This window comes from Cladophialophora immunda (assembly GCF_000835495.1).
Source record: "Cladophialophora immunda strain CBS 83496 unplaced genomic scaffold supercont1.2, whole genome shotgun sequence".
NCBI lineage: Eukaryota > Fungi > Ascomycota > Eurotiomycetes > Chaetothyriales > Herpotrichiellaceae > Cladophialophora > Cladophialophora immunda.
This window is the reverse complement of record NW_015622542.1, coordinates 24,950-40,912: the sequence shown is the minus strand read 5'-3', so window position 1 is coordinate 40,912 and position 15,963 is coordinate 24,950. Positions and strand designations below refer to the sequence as shown.

Sequence of the window (15,963 nt, the reverse complement as noted above, 5' to 3'; positions counted from 1 at the left end):
AGCAGAAGATATCGCTCTTCACGTGCATGGGCCTCCAGGCCGCCGTGTAATTGTCCAGTAGCGTCAAATCAAGCTCGTATGTTCCAGTTGAGTTGTTCGCAGGTTCCGTTCCGAACTTCTCCATGTAGACTATCTTGTTGTTGAGGCCAACCGTGGTGATAAGTGGAATGAGCGGACCGCCAATGAGAAACTCGTACTGACCAGCGGCTGGTCCGGTTGCAAAGCTCCAGGATTCCAGGGGCGCGCCTGTCCAATTGTAAAACGAGATCCGATTGCCTTGGCCGCAGATCTGCGATGCGTTACCAGAACATGGCATATTGCAGTCAGTTTCCGGCATGAATTGATTTCCCATTGCGATGACATTTGCCTGATCACCACAGAAGCATTGTTCCCCATATTCCATTCCACCTGCACCGTACCCAAACTCTGCGCACAAATTGAGGCAGTTGGCCGCCGTATTGTTTTCTTGGAACTCGATCTGGTAAGGAAAAGTTCTGTTCACCGCATCGTCGTATAGACAACCCTGGTAGGTCCAGTTACCAGGGAGCCCAGACGTCTGTGCGGCTGGTGGTTGGTATATCTGCAGTGTTGCATTGGAGTATATGTTGATTCTGTTTCCAGCACCGCAGTTCTCTGAGATGTCTCCTGCGCAAACCATGTTGCAATCCGACTCACTCGCCAAACTGGCATTGTATCGGGTGAAGTCATCGCAGAAACATTGAACACCGTACTCTACACCGGCAATTCCATATCCCAGTCCACGGCAATTCGAGACGCAAGACTGGACGGTGAGCTCCGAATTGTCCGGCTGTTGAATATCGAGGATACGGCCATTTGTGCCATCGATGTAGCAGCCATAGTATTGCCAGGGAGTGGGAAGTGCAGCAGTAGGCGTGCTGCTTGATGTTACCGATGCTGACGTAGATGTAGATATTGAAGTGGATGTGGACGTGGTCGAAGATGTGGAGCCTCGATAGAACATGGTCAATCTGTTGGGTCCACCGCATATCTCGGACGCATTGCCGTTACAAGGCATATTGCACCCCGTGTTACCATCCGGTGCTGGTGCACCAGGGGCAAGAATAGTGTTTCCACAATAACATTCTCCAGCATATTCGAGCCCTGAGTATAGGTAGCCTCCGGAAATGCAAGCAGTAACGCATGCTTCCCAAGTCATAGGAACGTTAAGATACTGAGTCTGCGGTAGCGTGCGAGAGGCTACAGTGTCAGTATAGCATCCCAAGGCAGTCCAGCCCGCAGGTGCTGAACCTGGTATCGACGAAGGAGTTGCTGATGCGGAAGAAGTCGCAATTGTCGAGGTTTCCGACCCAGAAGATGCAGAATACACGTTCAAACGGTTTGGGCCCCCACAAAGCTCTGTAGAGTTGCCGTTACAAACCATATTACAACCGGTGGAGTCGGAAGCTGGACCTCCTCCATTACTGAAAGAGTTCCCACAGTAACATTCTCCGCCGTACTCGGCTCCTGCCAGAATGTATCCAGATTTCTCACAAGCGCTCGTACAAAGGGCAATAGTCATGGCTGAACCTCCTCCAGTCGTTGCGATGCTGTTCATAAGCGTCCTTGCGTTCACCGAGTCGGTGTAACAGCTGAGAGACTTCCAGCCTGGCGGCCCCGGATTCGTGAGAGGCCCAGTCATTGTGCCGGTGGTATGAAAGATAGTCAACCTGTTTCCGGCACCGCAGGGCTGACTGGCGTTGCCCGTGCATGCCATGCTGCAGTCGGAGTCTGTCACTAAGGCGCCGGTGGAGGCAAGCTCAGTACCACAGTAACATTGGCCCGCGTATTCGGTCCCGGCATATGGGTACCCTTGATTTGTGCAGAAGGAAATGCATGATTCGCAAGTCATGTCATTCCCATTGTATGTTGAAGCAGAGAGCGTGCGCACCTCCACACTGTCCGTGTAGCATCCTAGATATGACCAGCCTCCAGCTAGGTCATCCGGAACCTGAAGGTCACGTTTTCTCTGAAGTACTGAAGCACCACATAATCCCAAAGGAACGGCTGCAAGAATGTAAAGTGATGCAAGTGAGCGACTGAGCAACGAAGCCATATTGAAAGTAAAACCAGGGTAAATGAGCGGACGGCTTGGATTGCCAAGTAGCGACTTGGAAGGAGCAGAGACAATCCGAAGCGTAAGCGCAAAAGGAGAATATAAGACGGTTGAAAAGTGATAAACCCCATGGTCACATACACCCCTCCCTCCTCGAGTGTCCACCACAACAGAGATATGAGAATCCCAAATGTCTCACCGGAGGCGTCATAAGTTACCAAAGTCAATGACGCTAGAGCGCCCCTGCCCTAACCAGAGAGCTGGATGTTGTTGGATCACGGTATCAGTTGATGGACTGTGGCGCTACATTCGAAATTACCATGTGGAGGTTTAGAAACAAGGAATAACACGTGGCTTGTCATGCACGGTCCAGATTTAGTGTAGGCGATGAGGCAAAGACTTTTGAGAGGGAAGAAAGAAATCACCTCGCTCTTCCCGTAACACCCCTGGATTGTGGTGGGAATTACCTTCTCTGTGCCTGGGCATGCAGGGCCAGCATCTCCTTCAGCCGCATGCGAATCTGTGGCGGTAATTATATCGGCCCGGGCAAAACCAATGGTGGCCCATGAAGTTTCCACCACGAGTTGAAGCCTTATGAGACGCCTTCACAGGAAGACTTCGCTTGAGCTCGTGAACAACATTTAAAAGCTTTGGCACAAGTGGAACTGTAATCATTCGATCTGAACACTTATGCAAGCCGAACAGAGCATTCCCGGCTTGAGGCGGGGGAGGGGAAGGGGAAAGGGGAAAGGAGAGCTTGTTCGAGTGCTCTGATTTGCACATGTCGTCAAAGGTAGCATCACTCCTAACGTAGACGAAACTTCCTTATTGAGTGGGTTGAACTGGGCTGAACTGTGGGTATTATGGAGCCGAGAAGAATTTACAACCCCCCCCGCAGCTTCCCCCAGAGGGGCAGTGTTAGTAATTTTAGCCGGGAACCTAACCGGTTTTTGTTGTCGAAAAGTGTAGATTTAGCCTGTCTCATTGATTGGGCTCAACGGTGACCCATCCCTCTACCCTGCAAGTTTCAAGCCACAGGGCCTGGGGTCTTGCCCCGACCGAGTCAAAGTGGACGACGACTGGCTGTCACCCCTAGGTCAAGATTGGAGAATTGCTGCGTCTCCCTGGCAAGGGGGGTGCATATACGAACAGAGTGTGGCCACGATTGAGCCTTTCATATCGCTTGTCGGAGCAAATTAGTTGTAAGGTGCATTACGCTCCAGGGTAGGTCACTGGGTTAGTCCACTGAACCTCACAGTGGAAATCACGTTGCGGCGGTATTTTCGGACCACCACATATCTTGGAAGCCGATGCTGGTGCTGAGCAGCCTAGGCACTGCGCGCCAACCCATATAGACATAGGACCATTTTCCATCTCCATGCCGCCCCTTTTGGGCGAGGTTTGTCCCATTCATGATCGTTACCGTTGCAGAGAGCTAGGCGAGTTAAACCAGAGCGGTAAGACCAGTTTGAGCTTTCTGATATGGGACCTAGACATTAATTTTTTTTTATTATCAATATAGAGATATCTTGGAGCTAAATCAAGAAAAAAATCCACATTATCTCCGGCAAGGGATTTCCAAATCATGTACTGTTCTGTATGCTGTGAACAATCGGACTATTTGTTGTTGCTGTGTTTCCACCATGAATTACCCGCACCATTTCTACTCGCTTCCTTGGTTGTTCTATTTCCACAGACCGATACCCTTTCAGGCGCCCAAACCAACACCAATAGGACAACCCCAACCCAAACAATAACGATTCAAAACAGTCCCAAAGCGAATGGGAGTAAAGCATGACAACCAATCTGGTTGGCCAGTGGAACGATGGCTGAAAAGTCTTTGATCGTCCAACCATAGGGCGCGAAGCGGCCGAGATAAATCATGCCGCCAATTGTGATTGCGATGAAAAGATACATCCACTTGAAGTCGCGGACGATCCGATCGAGACCAACTCTGAAACCTCCATTGTATTCTTTGGCGGTAGTTGTCCATTCCATATTAAGGCTGAAGAAATGGCAAAGAATTGCTTTCATCAAATGGAAGGAGATTCCGCCAAAGAACAACAAAAACATTGGTGTCCATTTCATGGTGTCCCACAAAGAAAGGAAGAAAGTCCGCTTGCCGGTGCGGTGTCGAAGCATTGCATAACCTAGAGGACTTAAGATGTTGAAGACAACAGCCATTCCGACAAATACTTTCCAAGAGGTTAGGTAGAATTGATCGATGTCGTTGTCAAGCCAGCCCACGATAAGGTAGTTAGCCAATGATAACGGAATTGCTGAGGCGACCGCGTAGTAAGTCCCAATATATGCAAAAATGGTTATCTTGCTTGTGGGTTTGATATTGCTGAAGATGAACCGGAGGAAGAGCTTTGTGAATGGTCCCTTATACGGCCACTTGTACAAAGGGTTGAATACCAACTCATTGCAGCCGTAGGCATACTTTTCCCAGCGGGCGAGTTCGTCGTAGACTGTGAGGCTGACGCCTTCCTTGAAACCACCATCATGATAGCAAGCTAGGCGGACCACAAAGTCGTTCATTTGCATGCGCAGACTGACATCAAAATCTTCTGACACGTGGCTGTCGGACCAAAATTTTGTGCATTTGTCTTCCTCATCATACCAAGAGATAGATTGGAGAGCTGACCATCGGATGAAAGTGTTGTGGCCAACAAAAGGGGCGCAGTCACCGTTCCCTACGGCAAACTGAATCGAGTTGTAAATCAGATCTGTGAAGTAGGTGATGCCGTCCTCGAAAACATTGTTGACCACTTGCATAATGCCGCTGGCATGCTGAAGTAAAGCCAGTTCTGGACTTTCGTGCATCTCGAGTGCACCGTAGAGCAGGCAGTCTTCGGGAACACGGGTGTCGGAATCGATGATGAGGATAATACTTCCCAGCCGGACGTCGCCAGCCGCCCACGTTCTGCCATTGTCACTGTCGATGACACGACCCCTCGCGCGTTCATAGATTTGATAGTCTTCTTCAGCGTCAATATCTTCCTCTCTGCAACCTCGTTGCTGGCATAATTGCTTTATCGCACCAAGATACTCAGCCTCTACTCGAAGAGAAAAGTCGAGGCAATAGTTCATGTTGCTGGCTTTCTTGAACTTTCCTTTGCGCAGAAAGTATGTCCCATCGTCTTCGGGTTCCGTGGCATTTTTCTTGCCCCGGTGCTTTTTCCTTTCTTTGTGCTTAGGTCTGGAGCACCAACCAATATTGTTTAGTTCGTAGTATGCCTTGCGCGCTTGTGCGAGGTCCTTGCTGATCAGCTGCATTCCATCATCGTTGATGAATATCGATGCTGTACCACCTTGTTGCTCATAGTACCTGACAGCTGCCATGATGCTGCTTATCGTCGGCATTATGACACCAGTCAAGCCTTCCTTATAGACCGGCATTTGGATGGTGATATGTGGCAGTTCGAGGTTGGGATATCTTCCGGGCTTGGGTGCAACCGCCGAGTAGTACTTGCTGTTTTCTTTCAGAGTGGACAACGGACCGAAGATTTGCCAGAGTGATCCGCAAATGACAATCATGAAGAATAGGGAGAATGTTGCAAACAAAGGCACTGTAGCCACCAGGGCAAACCTGATCATGTTGCCGTCGAGCTTGACTTCGCGTATCATTTGGGAAATGCAAGCCATTTCCACTATTACCACCAGAACAATTGAAGCCCCTACCATTAGGGCATGGTTCAACAATATCTTGCGCTCCGGCGCTTCCTGGCTCTCCTTGTCTGGATCGAAAATTTTGTCACCCTGCTCCTCCTTCTCGACCGCGGTCTGAATGATATTAAGCTTTTCGACAACAGACTCGTCGTGGAGTGCGGTCTCTGACAGATACGGCAATAGTTGTTCACTAATGACCCGCCCTTTTGTCAATCGACCGAGTTGGGAATCTCGCGACCTCTCAAAGCTCCCGTTGTGACTCCCCGAGTAGTGGTTGGGATTAGGGTACCCCCAGAGGTAACCAAAGATGAGATCCTCAAGCTCTCCTCCTCGTTTTAGGAGATCCTTGGATTGTTCGGTGCAAATAAGAAGGACTCTCTCCTTCTTACAAAGGAACACGAGACCGTCGGTACGAGGGCCAAAATCTTGCGCAAGGATCTGGGCGACATTGTTGAGAATTCGCAGAGGTCTCGACTTGCTGAGTAATATTTCTCCGTTCGTCACAACTGTTTGTTCGAGGAGTGCCGTGGCTACACCTGGTCTCATTGTGACTGCGAAGTTCGCCCGTAGATGTTTTACCGCTTCAATGATTGTGATGTTCAAGGTTTGTGGCTCGCTGGTGTAAGATCCATCTTCCGACTTTAGGACGACGCCGCAGCTCTCGGTATCGATTTCTCCATTAAAATCTTCGCTGTCGTCTTCGAACCATCTTTGCTGGACACACTTCTTGTAGAGGTAGCTTGCAAGCTTGGTATATCAGTAGCAGATTCCTCATCTAAGAAGATCTTACTCACAACGTCGACCTTGAGTTTTGAACCTCTAAGCGATATATCTGAGCAGGAGCTCATTCTCGTGAATGGCCTTTGAGGTGAAGAAGGTAGAGGACTCCCAAACAGTTCGAATTTGGCTTGAGTGAAGTTCTGCATGTTGGTATTGGAACAGCTTGCCTTCCCCGACCGTTTGATCCGTCAAGGTTGGAAGATGTCGAACTTCCTGTGCTCCGGATACTCAACACAAAACGGAGCCAGAACTAACTGCAATATATCAAGGCAAACTTTGCTCCACCATCTACAAGATGATGGTGATGAAATTGGTGCATGTGAAAGCGGAAACTCGTCATCACCCCTGTCCGAAATGGCTACCATAATAAGAACGCCACCCAAACGCACTGCCTTGTATCATGGCTTAAAGTGGCGGACAAACAATCAAAACACGACAGGGAATGTCTCCATCAGCTGTATATTTCGGTGGGGTGTCTTTAGTCAAGCCCAGGTAAGGTGTTTGTGTAGAAGCTGGTTGACTGAGATTGCCAGAGACGCCGCACTTACCGGGCAGTCACGATTCCAGCCGGTTTGGAGGTTTTGTCTCACTAAGAGCCGATATCCCCCCTGGCCAAGCTATTAATCGGGTGGCTACTACCTTGGCTTCAGACCTGGTGAAGGGAAAGTTGAACGACGAGTCTCCAGCGAAAGAGGTACATGGCTGAGCAGTAACTAGGCTCCATTCTCTGCAAATGGTCAGGGAAGATCAGGCTTCTTCAAGGTGCCAAAGGCGTAATTTTCGAATGCAGGGCCACCTCGGCAGTTCAACGGCGGTGCTTCAAGTAGCGGTGGCTACACTGTAATCTTGGAGATGTTGATTAGCGCATGTGGTAGAAAGTGACCTCTAACCCCGCTATGATTGGGCCAACATGACGCAACAGTATGGACCCCGGCACCCGCGGGATGCTCGCCTATCAAGCTGAGTGGGCACCCACACCACTCCCCAGCACGTGCGGCGCCCACTCTGGGCGAGGTTTTACACATGTTTGACAGCTAGGCGGACCGATACGCAGCCTAGAACCGGCCAAGCGCCACGTGTGTGATGGGTCCCATGTAAATGTTATCTCGAGGTGAACAGCGAATATGCAAACCAACCCCATCCTGCAACTTATGTAACTACCAAACGCATCAACCTCTGGTCTTTCTGTCTTCCCTCGTTGGTGGCGTCATGCCCTGAGCGTCTCCATGCCATACAGGGGTTGAATTCAAAACCTTCGACACTACACCTCTCTCAGGCTCCGTCTATTTGTGCTTTGCCAGGATTCTTCGCCAAATTGAGAATCTCCTTTATGGTAAACCCACCACAACCGATTACGATGGATATATTTAACTCCTTTACCAGGGTCAAGAACGCCCGACTCACAGATACTGCTGAATCTAGTTATTCGACCATCGCCCTTCACTGTTCTTGAATCTTGATTCGACCTGGAGATTTGTACCGGAAAATAGGACTCGAGGACCAAATTTTCTAGCAGCCATGTTTCAGTGGAATGCTCCACGATGCAATACTATTTCAGTTGTCGGGGATCTATTGTTTTTCGAGTTTCCATGGTGGAAATTTGCGAAATTTCCGTAAGGATTGCTATCTTTACATTTCTTCATTGTTGCATCCCCGCGGTGGAAATGAGCTCTCCAAGATCCATATCACCTTTCTTTGTGACCGGTCCTCTCTCTTAGCCGCCGCATTTTCGTTGTATTCTTTGTGTGCTACTTGAGATTTTCCTTTCTCAAGCGCATACTATCCTTCAACGCCATTATGAGCGCTGCGATCTCTCGATGTAGTTCCTTTTCTTCTCGGTCCAACCCTTTTACTGCATCCAAGAATGAGATTCACGCCCCGAGCAATGGGGTCCAAACACCGCATTCAAATGAGGATTCAATACCAAGTCCATCTCTCCCGATACGCAAGCGCAAGTTCAGGTCGGCTCGATTTCTTGGACCAGAATATCCAAAACCTTGGACGGGCCAGCGTGATCGACGTCAGACATGGGAGAAAGTCATATTCTGGACGTCTATAGTCCTAGGGGTGTTGATCGGCGCTGTTATTTGCCTTTTTCAATACAAGTCCGTGTCGAATTTCGAGTATTGCTTGATTCTCGAAGATGAATTCAAAACCATCGACAAGAAGATATGGAACTACGAAATACAACGTGGGGGTTTCGGGACAGGCTCATTTGACTGGACCACGGAAGATTCAAAGAATGCCTATGTGGATGCGGAAGGCTTGCATATCGTACCAACCCTCACCACCGAAAGCACCGACATCACTTCGGCTCAGCTCAACGACAACTACGTGCTGAACTTGACAACAGCGGGTACCTGCACGTCCGTCTCTGGCGACGAATCGGATTGCTCTATCCGCAGCAACGTCACCTCTGGGGCAATCATCAATCCAGTCCGAAGTGCACGCCTCAACACACAAGGCCATAGGACCATCACCTACGGTCGAGTGGAGGTCGTTGCCAAAGCTCCAGCTGGGAATTGGCTTTGGCCAGCAATATGGATGATGCCGGAGCCCCAGGGTCCACACGGTGCCGGTGCTTATGGTCCTTGGCCTGCAAGTGGAGAGATTGACATTGCAGAGCTCCGCGGCAACCCTGGCGCCAGCTACCCTGATGGGAGGGATAGTGTCTCAAGCACGTTGCATTGGGGCCCGGTTGCTGCTGCAGATGCGTTTTGGAGAACCTCCGGCAAGCACAATTTACGCCGCACAGACTATGCCGCAACTTTTCACACTTATGGGCTGGAGTGGTCAGAGAAATATTTGTTCATGTATGTGGACACTCGACTTGTGGTAAGCTATGGGCTCCAACCTTGACTCGACTGATATCTAACTCTTTTACAGCAAGTGATGTTCACCAAATTCGACAGATACAAGAGCATGTGGGACCACGGCAAGTTCGGCTCTTCTCTTGTAAACAACTCCGCTCTTAATGATCCATGGTCCCAGACTGGGCGGCCGCAAACTCCCTTTGATCAGCCATTCTACCTGATTCTCAACGTTGCTGTTGGAAGTACCAATGGATTTTTCAAGGATGGTATCGCAAACAAACCTTGGGGAGACAAGAGCTTGACAGCCCCACGAGAGTTTTGGGAGGCAAGAGATCAGTGGCTACCGACTTGGGGAGAGGGGGGAAAACGAGGCTTGACGGTTCGATCCGTTAGAATGTGGCAGGAGGGTGCTTGCAAAGCCTAACTTGTGGGATAGATTTGTGAGAAGTAGGCTCTTATTTTTGAATTGGTTGAGTAAGAGAAATAAAGATTTGCAATTGCTTCAATGTTCTATTGACAAATGATATTATTCTTGGCCTTCACGCTCGGGCTTATCAAAGACGGTAAGAAGCTCACATACTGAAGCAGGCTCATATCATAAGAATTTGAATGACACGGAGCAGGTCAGTGGGCAGATGGGACAGCCTAGTAAGGCACTTTTATTATCAATCTCTCTTAGCTTTGAGAACTTGATTGATCTAATTTGCTTCTTCAGGCTTTATCAATCTCTATTACGGTCATCGTGCCATTCGATCGTTCGCAGCGTGTCAGGACAGTGCCTCGATTCCATCCCTTTCAGCAAAAAGACGGGATATCTCGCGAATTCTTGGCGAATATTAGGCACCATAGTAGATAAAGGTCTCTGTCAGCCATGACATTATGTCCCTGAGCTATGCCCCCTCGATACTGAATACTTTTACGAAAGCTCCGTAAGCCGGTAACATGGGCATCTCGTAGACCTCATGCAATCTTGAATCTCATAATGTTCTGGTACCGTTCTCCCTTCTCTTACATTAACCAAAGGATTCACTATGGTTCGTGCCCCTCAAAGCCTGTGCTGATCAAAATCGAACCCAAAATCGTCCAACCCGACGCTCCAAGATCCCCAAAGATCCATTTCCTGATCTTCTATAGCTGTCATTGCAACCAACGGTTCCCCAGCGGAATTTTGAAGACGATACTTCATCTCCGGGGCCGGTGGTAGCGGATCGCGCCCAATCAGCCGCATCTTCTGCGTATCGACAAGGTCCCCTATGGCGTTCTTGCGCTCAAGGGTTGCCTTCGCCTGCATGCGCGCAAAAGTATCCCACAAGATCGATGCACCAAGACGATTCGTCACGGTGAGCTCCGTCAATGACCAGTGGCCACTGGCAGCGCCTAAGGTCTGCGCATTTTCGACGAGCTTACCGATCAGCCTTGCGGCCCTCGCGAGGCTGCGATGGTAGGGCAAAACTTGTAGGATCGATCGCGCGTCGATCATGCCCTGGATGGCGCGTTCTGTGTGAGCAGGGCTCAGTGGCTTGAGACAGACAAAGATACGGAAGAGGAAGATTGCGGAGAAGAACAGGCTGGAGAACAAGTGGATGGGAACGAATGGGAGCTTGCCAGCGGGAGGTTGGTCCTCGGAGCCTTGTATAGAGGCTATGTTCTTCATATAGTGTATGACTGTCGTCGCTGATTCTAGCCCGCGTAGGAACACTGTCTCTCTGTTGATGAGATTTTGACCATCCGCTTGAGAATCCACTTGTAAATGTAACAAGGCGGATGTTGCGTAAAGATTCAATTTGGCCATATGTAGCTGAATACCAAGCTCGGAGGTCCACTGAGTCAAGAACGTTTGCTTGATACTATCAAGGGAGCTGTCGAACGTGTTTGTGAGAGATAGATGTGCTATTGGATCCTTCACATCCTCAAGAGATATAGTGTAGTTGCACACGATTTCGCAGATGGCAAAGCAAGCTTGATTTTCTTGCGACAAGCGGTGCTTAAGTTGATCAATGGCCTTCCTTACATGCTTGAGCTGGTGGAACGATGAAATAGGAGGTACAAAGCCACGGAAGATGGCTATCCTACTCGCAGACTCAGCATCGGTCAAAAGAACAAGGTAGAGGAACGTACTGGGTCCCGACACTGAAACAAGCTAACCAAGTCAGACATTGTGTCTGGGCATCAACGATTCCAGACAGGTCTGTCCCTTTAGGGGCAGTCTGTTTCTGCGCCAGCGGCGTATGGCAATTCAGGACCATGCAACTGTTGACTGCGATGCCGATATAGGCCCATGATGGATCGTGCAAGATCCGCCGCTTCGGAATAGGCCAAATGCATAGAAGTAAGATGGCATGGACATCCTCCAATGATCGGATGGCTGTATTGGAAAGAGGCACCAGTAAATCTTGGTGAGAGACGAATAGGTTTTGATATAAATGGCTGTACTTGTCATGATGCTGAGAGGCCATCAAGATCATCGTCCAGAATAGTAGTGGCGAGTCCATAACGAATCGAGCGAGTGATTTTATGGGCCTTATAAAGGTTGCATAGGGGAAATAATATCTCTCAAAGCTTAGAAATAGATCAGTATCCGTAGCTGCGAGACATTTACGAACATGAATAGCATACTGCTGGAGTAATTCAACTGCGGCCCCTGGAGGGATGGAAACACTCCGCAGCTCAAAGTTGGGCAAAGGTTCCACTTCCAGGTCAGCCGACAGTGCAAACGCGGAGCGAGCTCCTGACGGAGCCGTTGACAGAAGGTTTGATGGCAAAGGACTCTCGTCGGCGAGATTCTGCGAATCTCGCACCATATGGATCTCCTTTACAATGTCTCGGGTGAGTCTAAATTGTCTCGATGAGTATTCGCAGTAAAGCCGGTCGAAGAGGGGTCCACCGTACCGCCTAGTTGATACCCTCTTGAAGTTCTTCGCAAAGCTGCAGTCCAAGTCGTTCCTGGTGCATCTCGAGCACGGATTTGGAGCCGTCAGACGAGCATCACATGCTATCTTAGCTTGCCGGCAGGCTGTACAAGATCTGGGCTTTCCGACCATATTGTCTAATTCTCCAGTTCTCTGTTTACAAAATTTGCAATCATATTGAGGAGGAATTGAAAAGGTCAACATCCGCCTTAGATATGAAGTTGCGGTTTTCGCAATTTGAGCACCATAAGCCAATTACGCTAAGGCGCGAGCGATTATGCGTAAACCTAGTAGTCAGAACGCTTTCCTATATGCAGTAGGTCTCGCGAGCGAAAGTGCACGCAAGCTTATCCACGTTGCTTTGGATAGCTTCGTGATCTAGAAACTTTGTATAGTAATTTTGTCAATTTCAAACGACTGGACTGTTGAGTAGATTGCGGTATCTATCCGGTATTTGGCGGTATGTGTTGGCATCCCTTCCTTTCGCTCTCTGGCTCCCATCCCCAGCATCTTGCGGAAGTCGCACTTTACTGTCTACCACTGGGAAACAATGACGCGGCTGTGTTGAAAGTCTTGGCTATTGCTAGGATGGTGCTACTAGAGATGTACAATCGAGACATATAAAGGTGACACTGGAAGTGATATATTTACCTTAGCAGGAAAGTTTTGATGTCAAGCCAAAATGAAATGTTTTTTACTAGTCAGCGCAGCGATCTTGAGAGCTTCCTTGACATTTGCTCGTCCTTCATCTCCCGTAAATCATTTCTTCACTTGGAACCCTCCTGGACCACACGATGGTATGTTTGAGCTCAGAAAGAGTAGTACATTGATTGGGAATACTGAATTTTTCAGTTCGTGGACCTTGCCCTATGCTCAATACTTTAGCAAACCATGGCTTTCTACCACACAGCGGCAAAAGCATCACTGAACAAGATACAGTTAATGGCTTGAACACAGCTCTGAATGTCGATCGAAAACTTGGTGTTTTTTTATTTCAACACGCGATTAGCACCAATCCAGCCCCAAATGCCACTGACTTTTCGCTCAACGACCTCAGCCGCCACAATATCTTGGAACATGATGCAAGCTTGAGGTGCGATGGCATTTCACTCCATCTCCTTAATTCTTCCCAAGATACTTTTCGTTTTCTATTGAAACTTCAAAATATGATCTACTAACTGGCTATGCACGTTATAGTCGCGGAGATTACTATTTCGGGGACGACCATACATTCAACCAAACGATCTTTGACCAAACGAAGTCCTACTGGACTGTTCCAATTATTGATATTGAAATAGCAGCCAAAGCTCGTCTAGCCCGTGTGAACACCTCCAAAGCTACTAACCCCGCTTTCAACCTCACCACAATTGGTACGCTATTTAGCTTCGGAGAGACTGCTGCCTATATCACCGCCCTCGGCGACAGAGTGACTGGGACGGTGAGGAGAGCCTGGGTGGAGTATCTATTTGGTAAGGACTAAGTTATAGTCTAAGGGCTAGTTTGACTGCGCAGCTAGAAACTAACACACCATCGCGATAGAGCACGAGCACCTACCACTTGAGTTAGGGTGGTCCAAACGGAAAAACCCAATATCGAAACAGGATCTGAATAGAATGCTTAAGCGAGTTGTCAATGCGACGGGAAGCTCATCAGAAGATGCTTCTGTATTGATAAGGCGAGGTGGGTTTCACGGCGGCGTTTGGCATTGATGAGATATCAATACATAAGTGCCGATACATTGACGAAAGCCCAAAAGGTATTTGAGAGCTACGGGCAACTCTACAGAAGTGATATTCCATGGAAATCGATCCCGCTCTGGCACTTAAGATGCATGTGAAGGTGGAACATGGTCTAGAGCGGAATGGAGTTGACTAAGGACTATCTCGATTTCAAATGGGTAGACTTTACCCAAAATGCCGAACAATGCCGTGGAATTATGGATTGCAAGGGGGCCGAAGTAGAGCCCCAAGACGGATCGGAGAATGCCACCGCGGATGTACTTAATGCCCGGCAAAACAGATGTGCCTTGAGAACTCGTGAACTGCAAATTATCAATATATATTAAGGACTAATTGTGCTTGGATTCAGATTTTTACTATCGCGAGTTCCCTCTCCTAAAGTTCGTAACGACTCATTCGGTCTGGAAGACCAAATGGCGGATAAGATGGCTAGCTCTAAACTCTTCCAGCCTCTTAAAATTGGCTCAATGGCTCTCGGGCATCGTATTATGATGGCGCCGCTCACTCGCTATCGTGCATTGGACGACCACGTTCCGATGGCGATTGTAGCTGACTATTATGCACAACGAGCGCGGTCTTTGCCGGGGACTCTCATAATTACAGAAGCTTCACTTATTTCTCCCAGGGCAGGAGGCTACGCCAACGTCCCAGGAATATGGTCAAAGGACCAGATCAATTCGTGGGCGAAGGTTGTCAAAGCTATACATGACGCCGGGGGATATGCCATCTGCCAGTTGTGGGCCATGGGTCGCGCAGCCAAAGCCGAAGTTCTCACTACAGAACCCGACGGTCCATTCGACGTTGTTAGCAGCTCTAACATGCCTATCGACGCATCCTCCTCTATTCCTCGTGCATTGTCTATCGAGGAAATTCAAGGTTTCATCCAAGACTATGCCCAAGCAGCCCGAAATGCTATCACGGCCGGCTTCGACGGAGTTGAAATTCACATGGCGAACGGTTATCTCATTGATCAGTTCACACAGGACACTTGCAACAACCGTACTGACCAATACGGTGGCTCAGTGGAGAATAGGGCTCGTTTTGGACTGGAGGTAGCGAAGGCAGTACTGGAAGCTATCGGAGCTTCTCGTGTAGGCTTCCGGCTGAGTCCTTGGAGCCCGTTTCAAGGGATGAGAATGGTCGACAACAGCAGATTGGAAGAGCAGTTTACCTACTTGATTAAAGAACTCAGAAACTTGGACCTCGCGTTCATGCACCTCGTCGAGCCCAGGATCGGAGGCGACCAGGATATCAATCTCAAGGACGCAGAATCTTTGGAATTTGCATTTGATGCCTGGGGCTCGACGACTAATGCGCCGATCTTAGTCGCTGGAGGCTACAACGCCAGCACTGCACGACAAGCTTTGGACGAGAATCGAATATATCGCGATAAAGATGTTGCTGTGGTGTTTGGAAGATGGTTCATTAGTAACCCCGACCTTCCCTTCCGCATCCAGAAGAATATTCCCTTCGCCAAGTATGATCGAACAACTTTCTACACGCCAAAACAAGAAGAAGGTTATAACGACTACCCATTTAGCCTAGAGTACTTGAAAACTTTAGTATAGTATATTAAATTATATTACTTGAGAATTTAAGAATCCTACTAATGTGCTCAATAGTACCCATCGAAGGATACTAAGATTTTTTATACAATAGGTACTTATGATGGGTTGAACCCAGGAGAAGGCTCGGTTCTGGCGAACCAGCGCTAAGACTAACGCCAGGAAATACTGCCTCCTAATTAGTCAAGATTTACCTATATAATATATAGGCGAAATACTACCTCCTAATTAGTTAAGACGCATACGGTATAAGGGATATAAAGTCCTAATAGCTAAAACACCGTACGTAAGGGAAGATAAGGAGTTAGAATAAGTACGTAAGGGAAGATAAGGAGCTAGAATAAGTACGTAAGGAAAGGAGTAAGGAGGTGAGGATAATAGTTACCTCCTTATAACGCGTTAGAGGATATA

At 48.6% G+C, this 15,963-nt stretch overlaps 2 protein-coding genes across 2 annotated transcripts; one reads left to right on the top strand and one right to left on the bottom strand.

The window, feature by feature from the left end:
• Window positions 1–10,384: 10,384 nt before the first annotated feature.
• On the bottom strand, window positions 10,385–12,380 carry PV07_02404 (uncharacterized protein; the record flags this gene model as incomplete). The annotated part of the gene is made up of 2 exons (XM_016389010.1): window positions 10,385–11,408; window positions 11,458–12,380. The coding sequence occupies 2 exons, from the start codon at window positions 12,378–12,380 to the stop codon at window positions 10,385–10,387; spliced, it is 1,947 nt and encodes a 648-aa protein (XP_016250912.1).
• A 2,020-nt stretch (window positions 12,381–14,400) lies between these two features.
• On the top strand, window positions 14,401–15,555 carry PV07_02403 (uncharacterized protein; the record flags this gene model as incomplete). Its single annotated transcript, XM_016389009.1, has 1 exon — window positions 14,401–15,555. One exon carries the CDS (start codon window positions 14,401–14,403, stop codon window positions 15,553–15,555), a length of 1,155 nt encoding a protein of 384 aa, XP_016250911.1.
• Window positions 15,556–15,963: the final 408 nt, after the last annotated feature.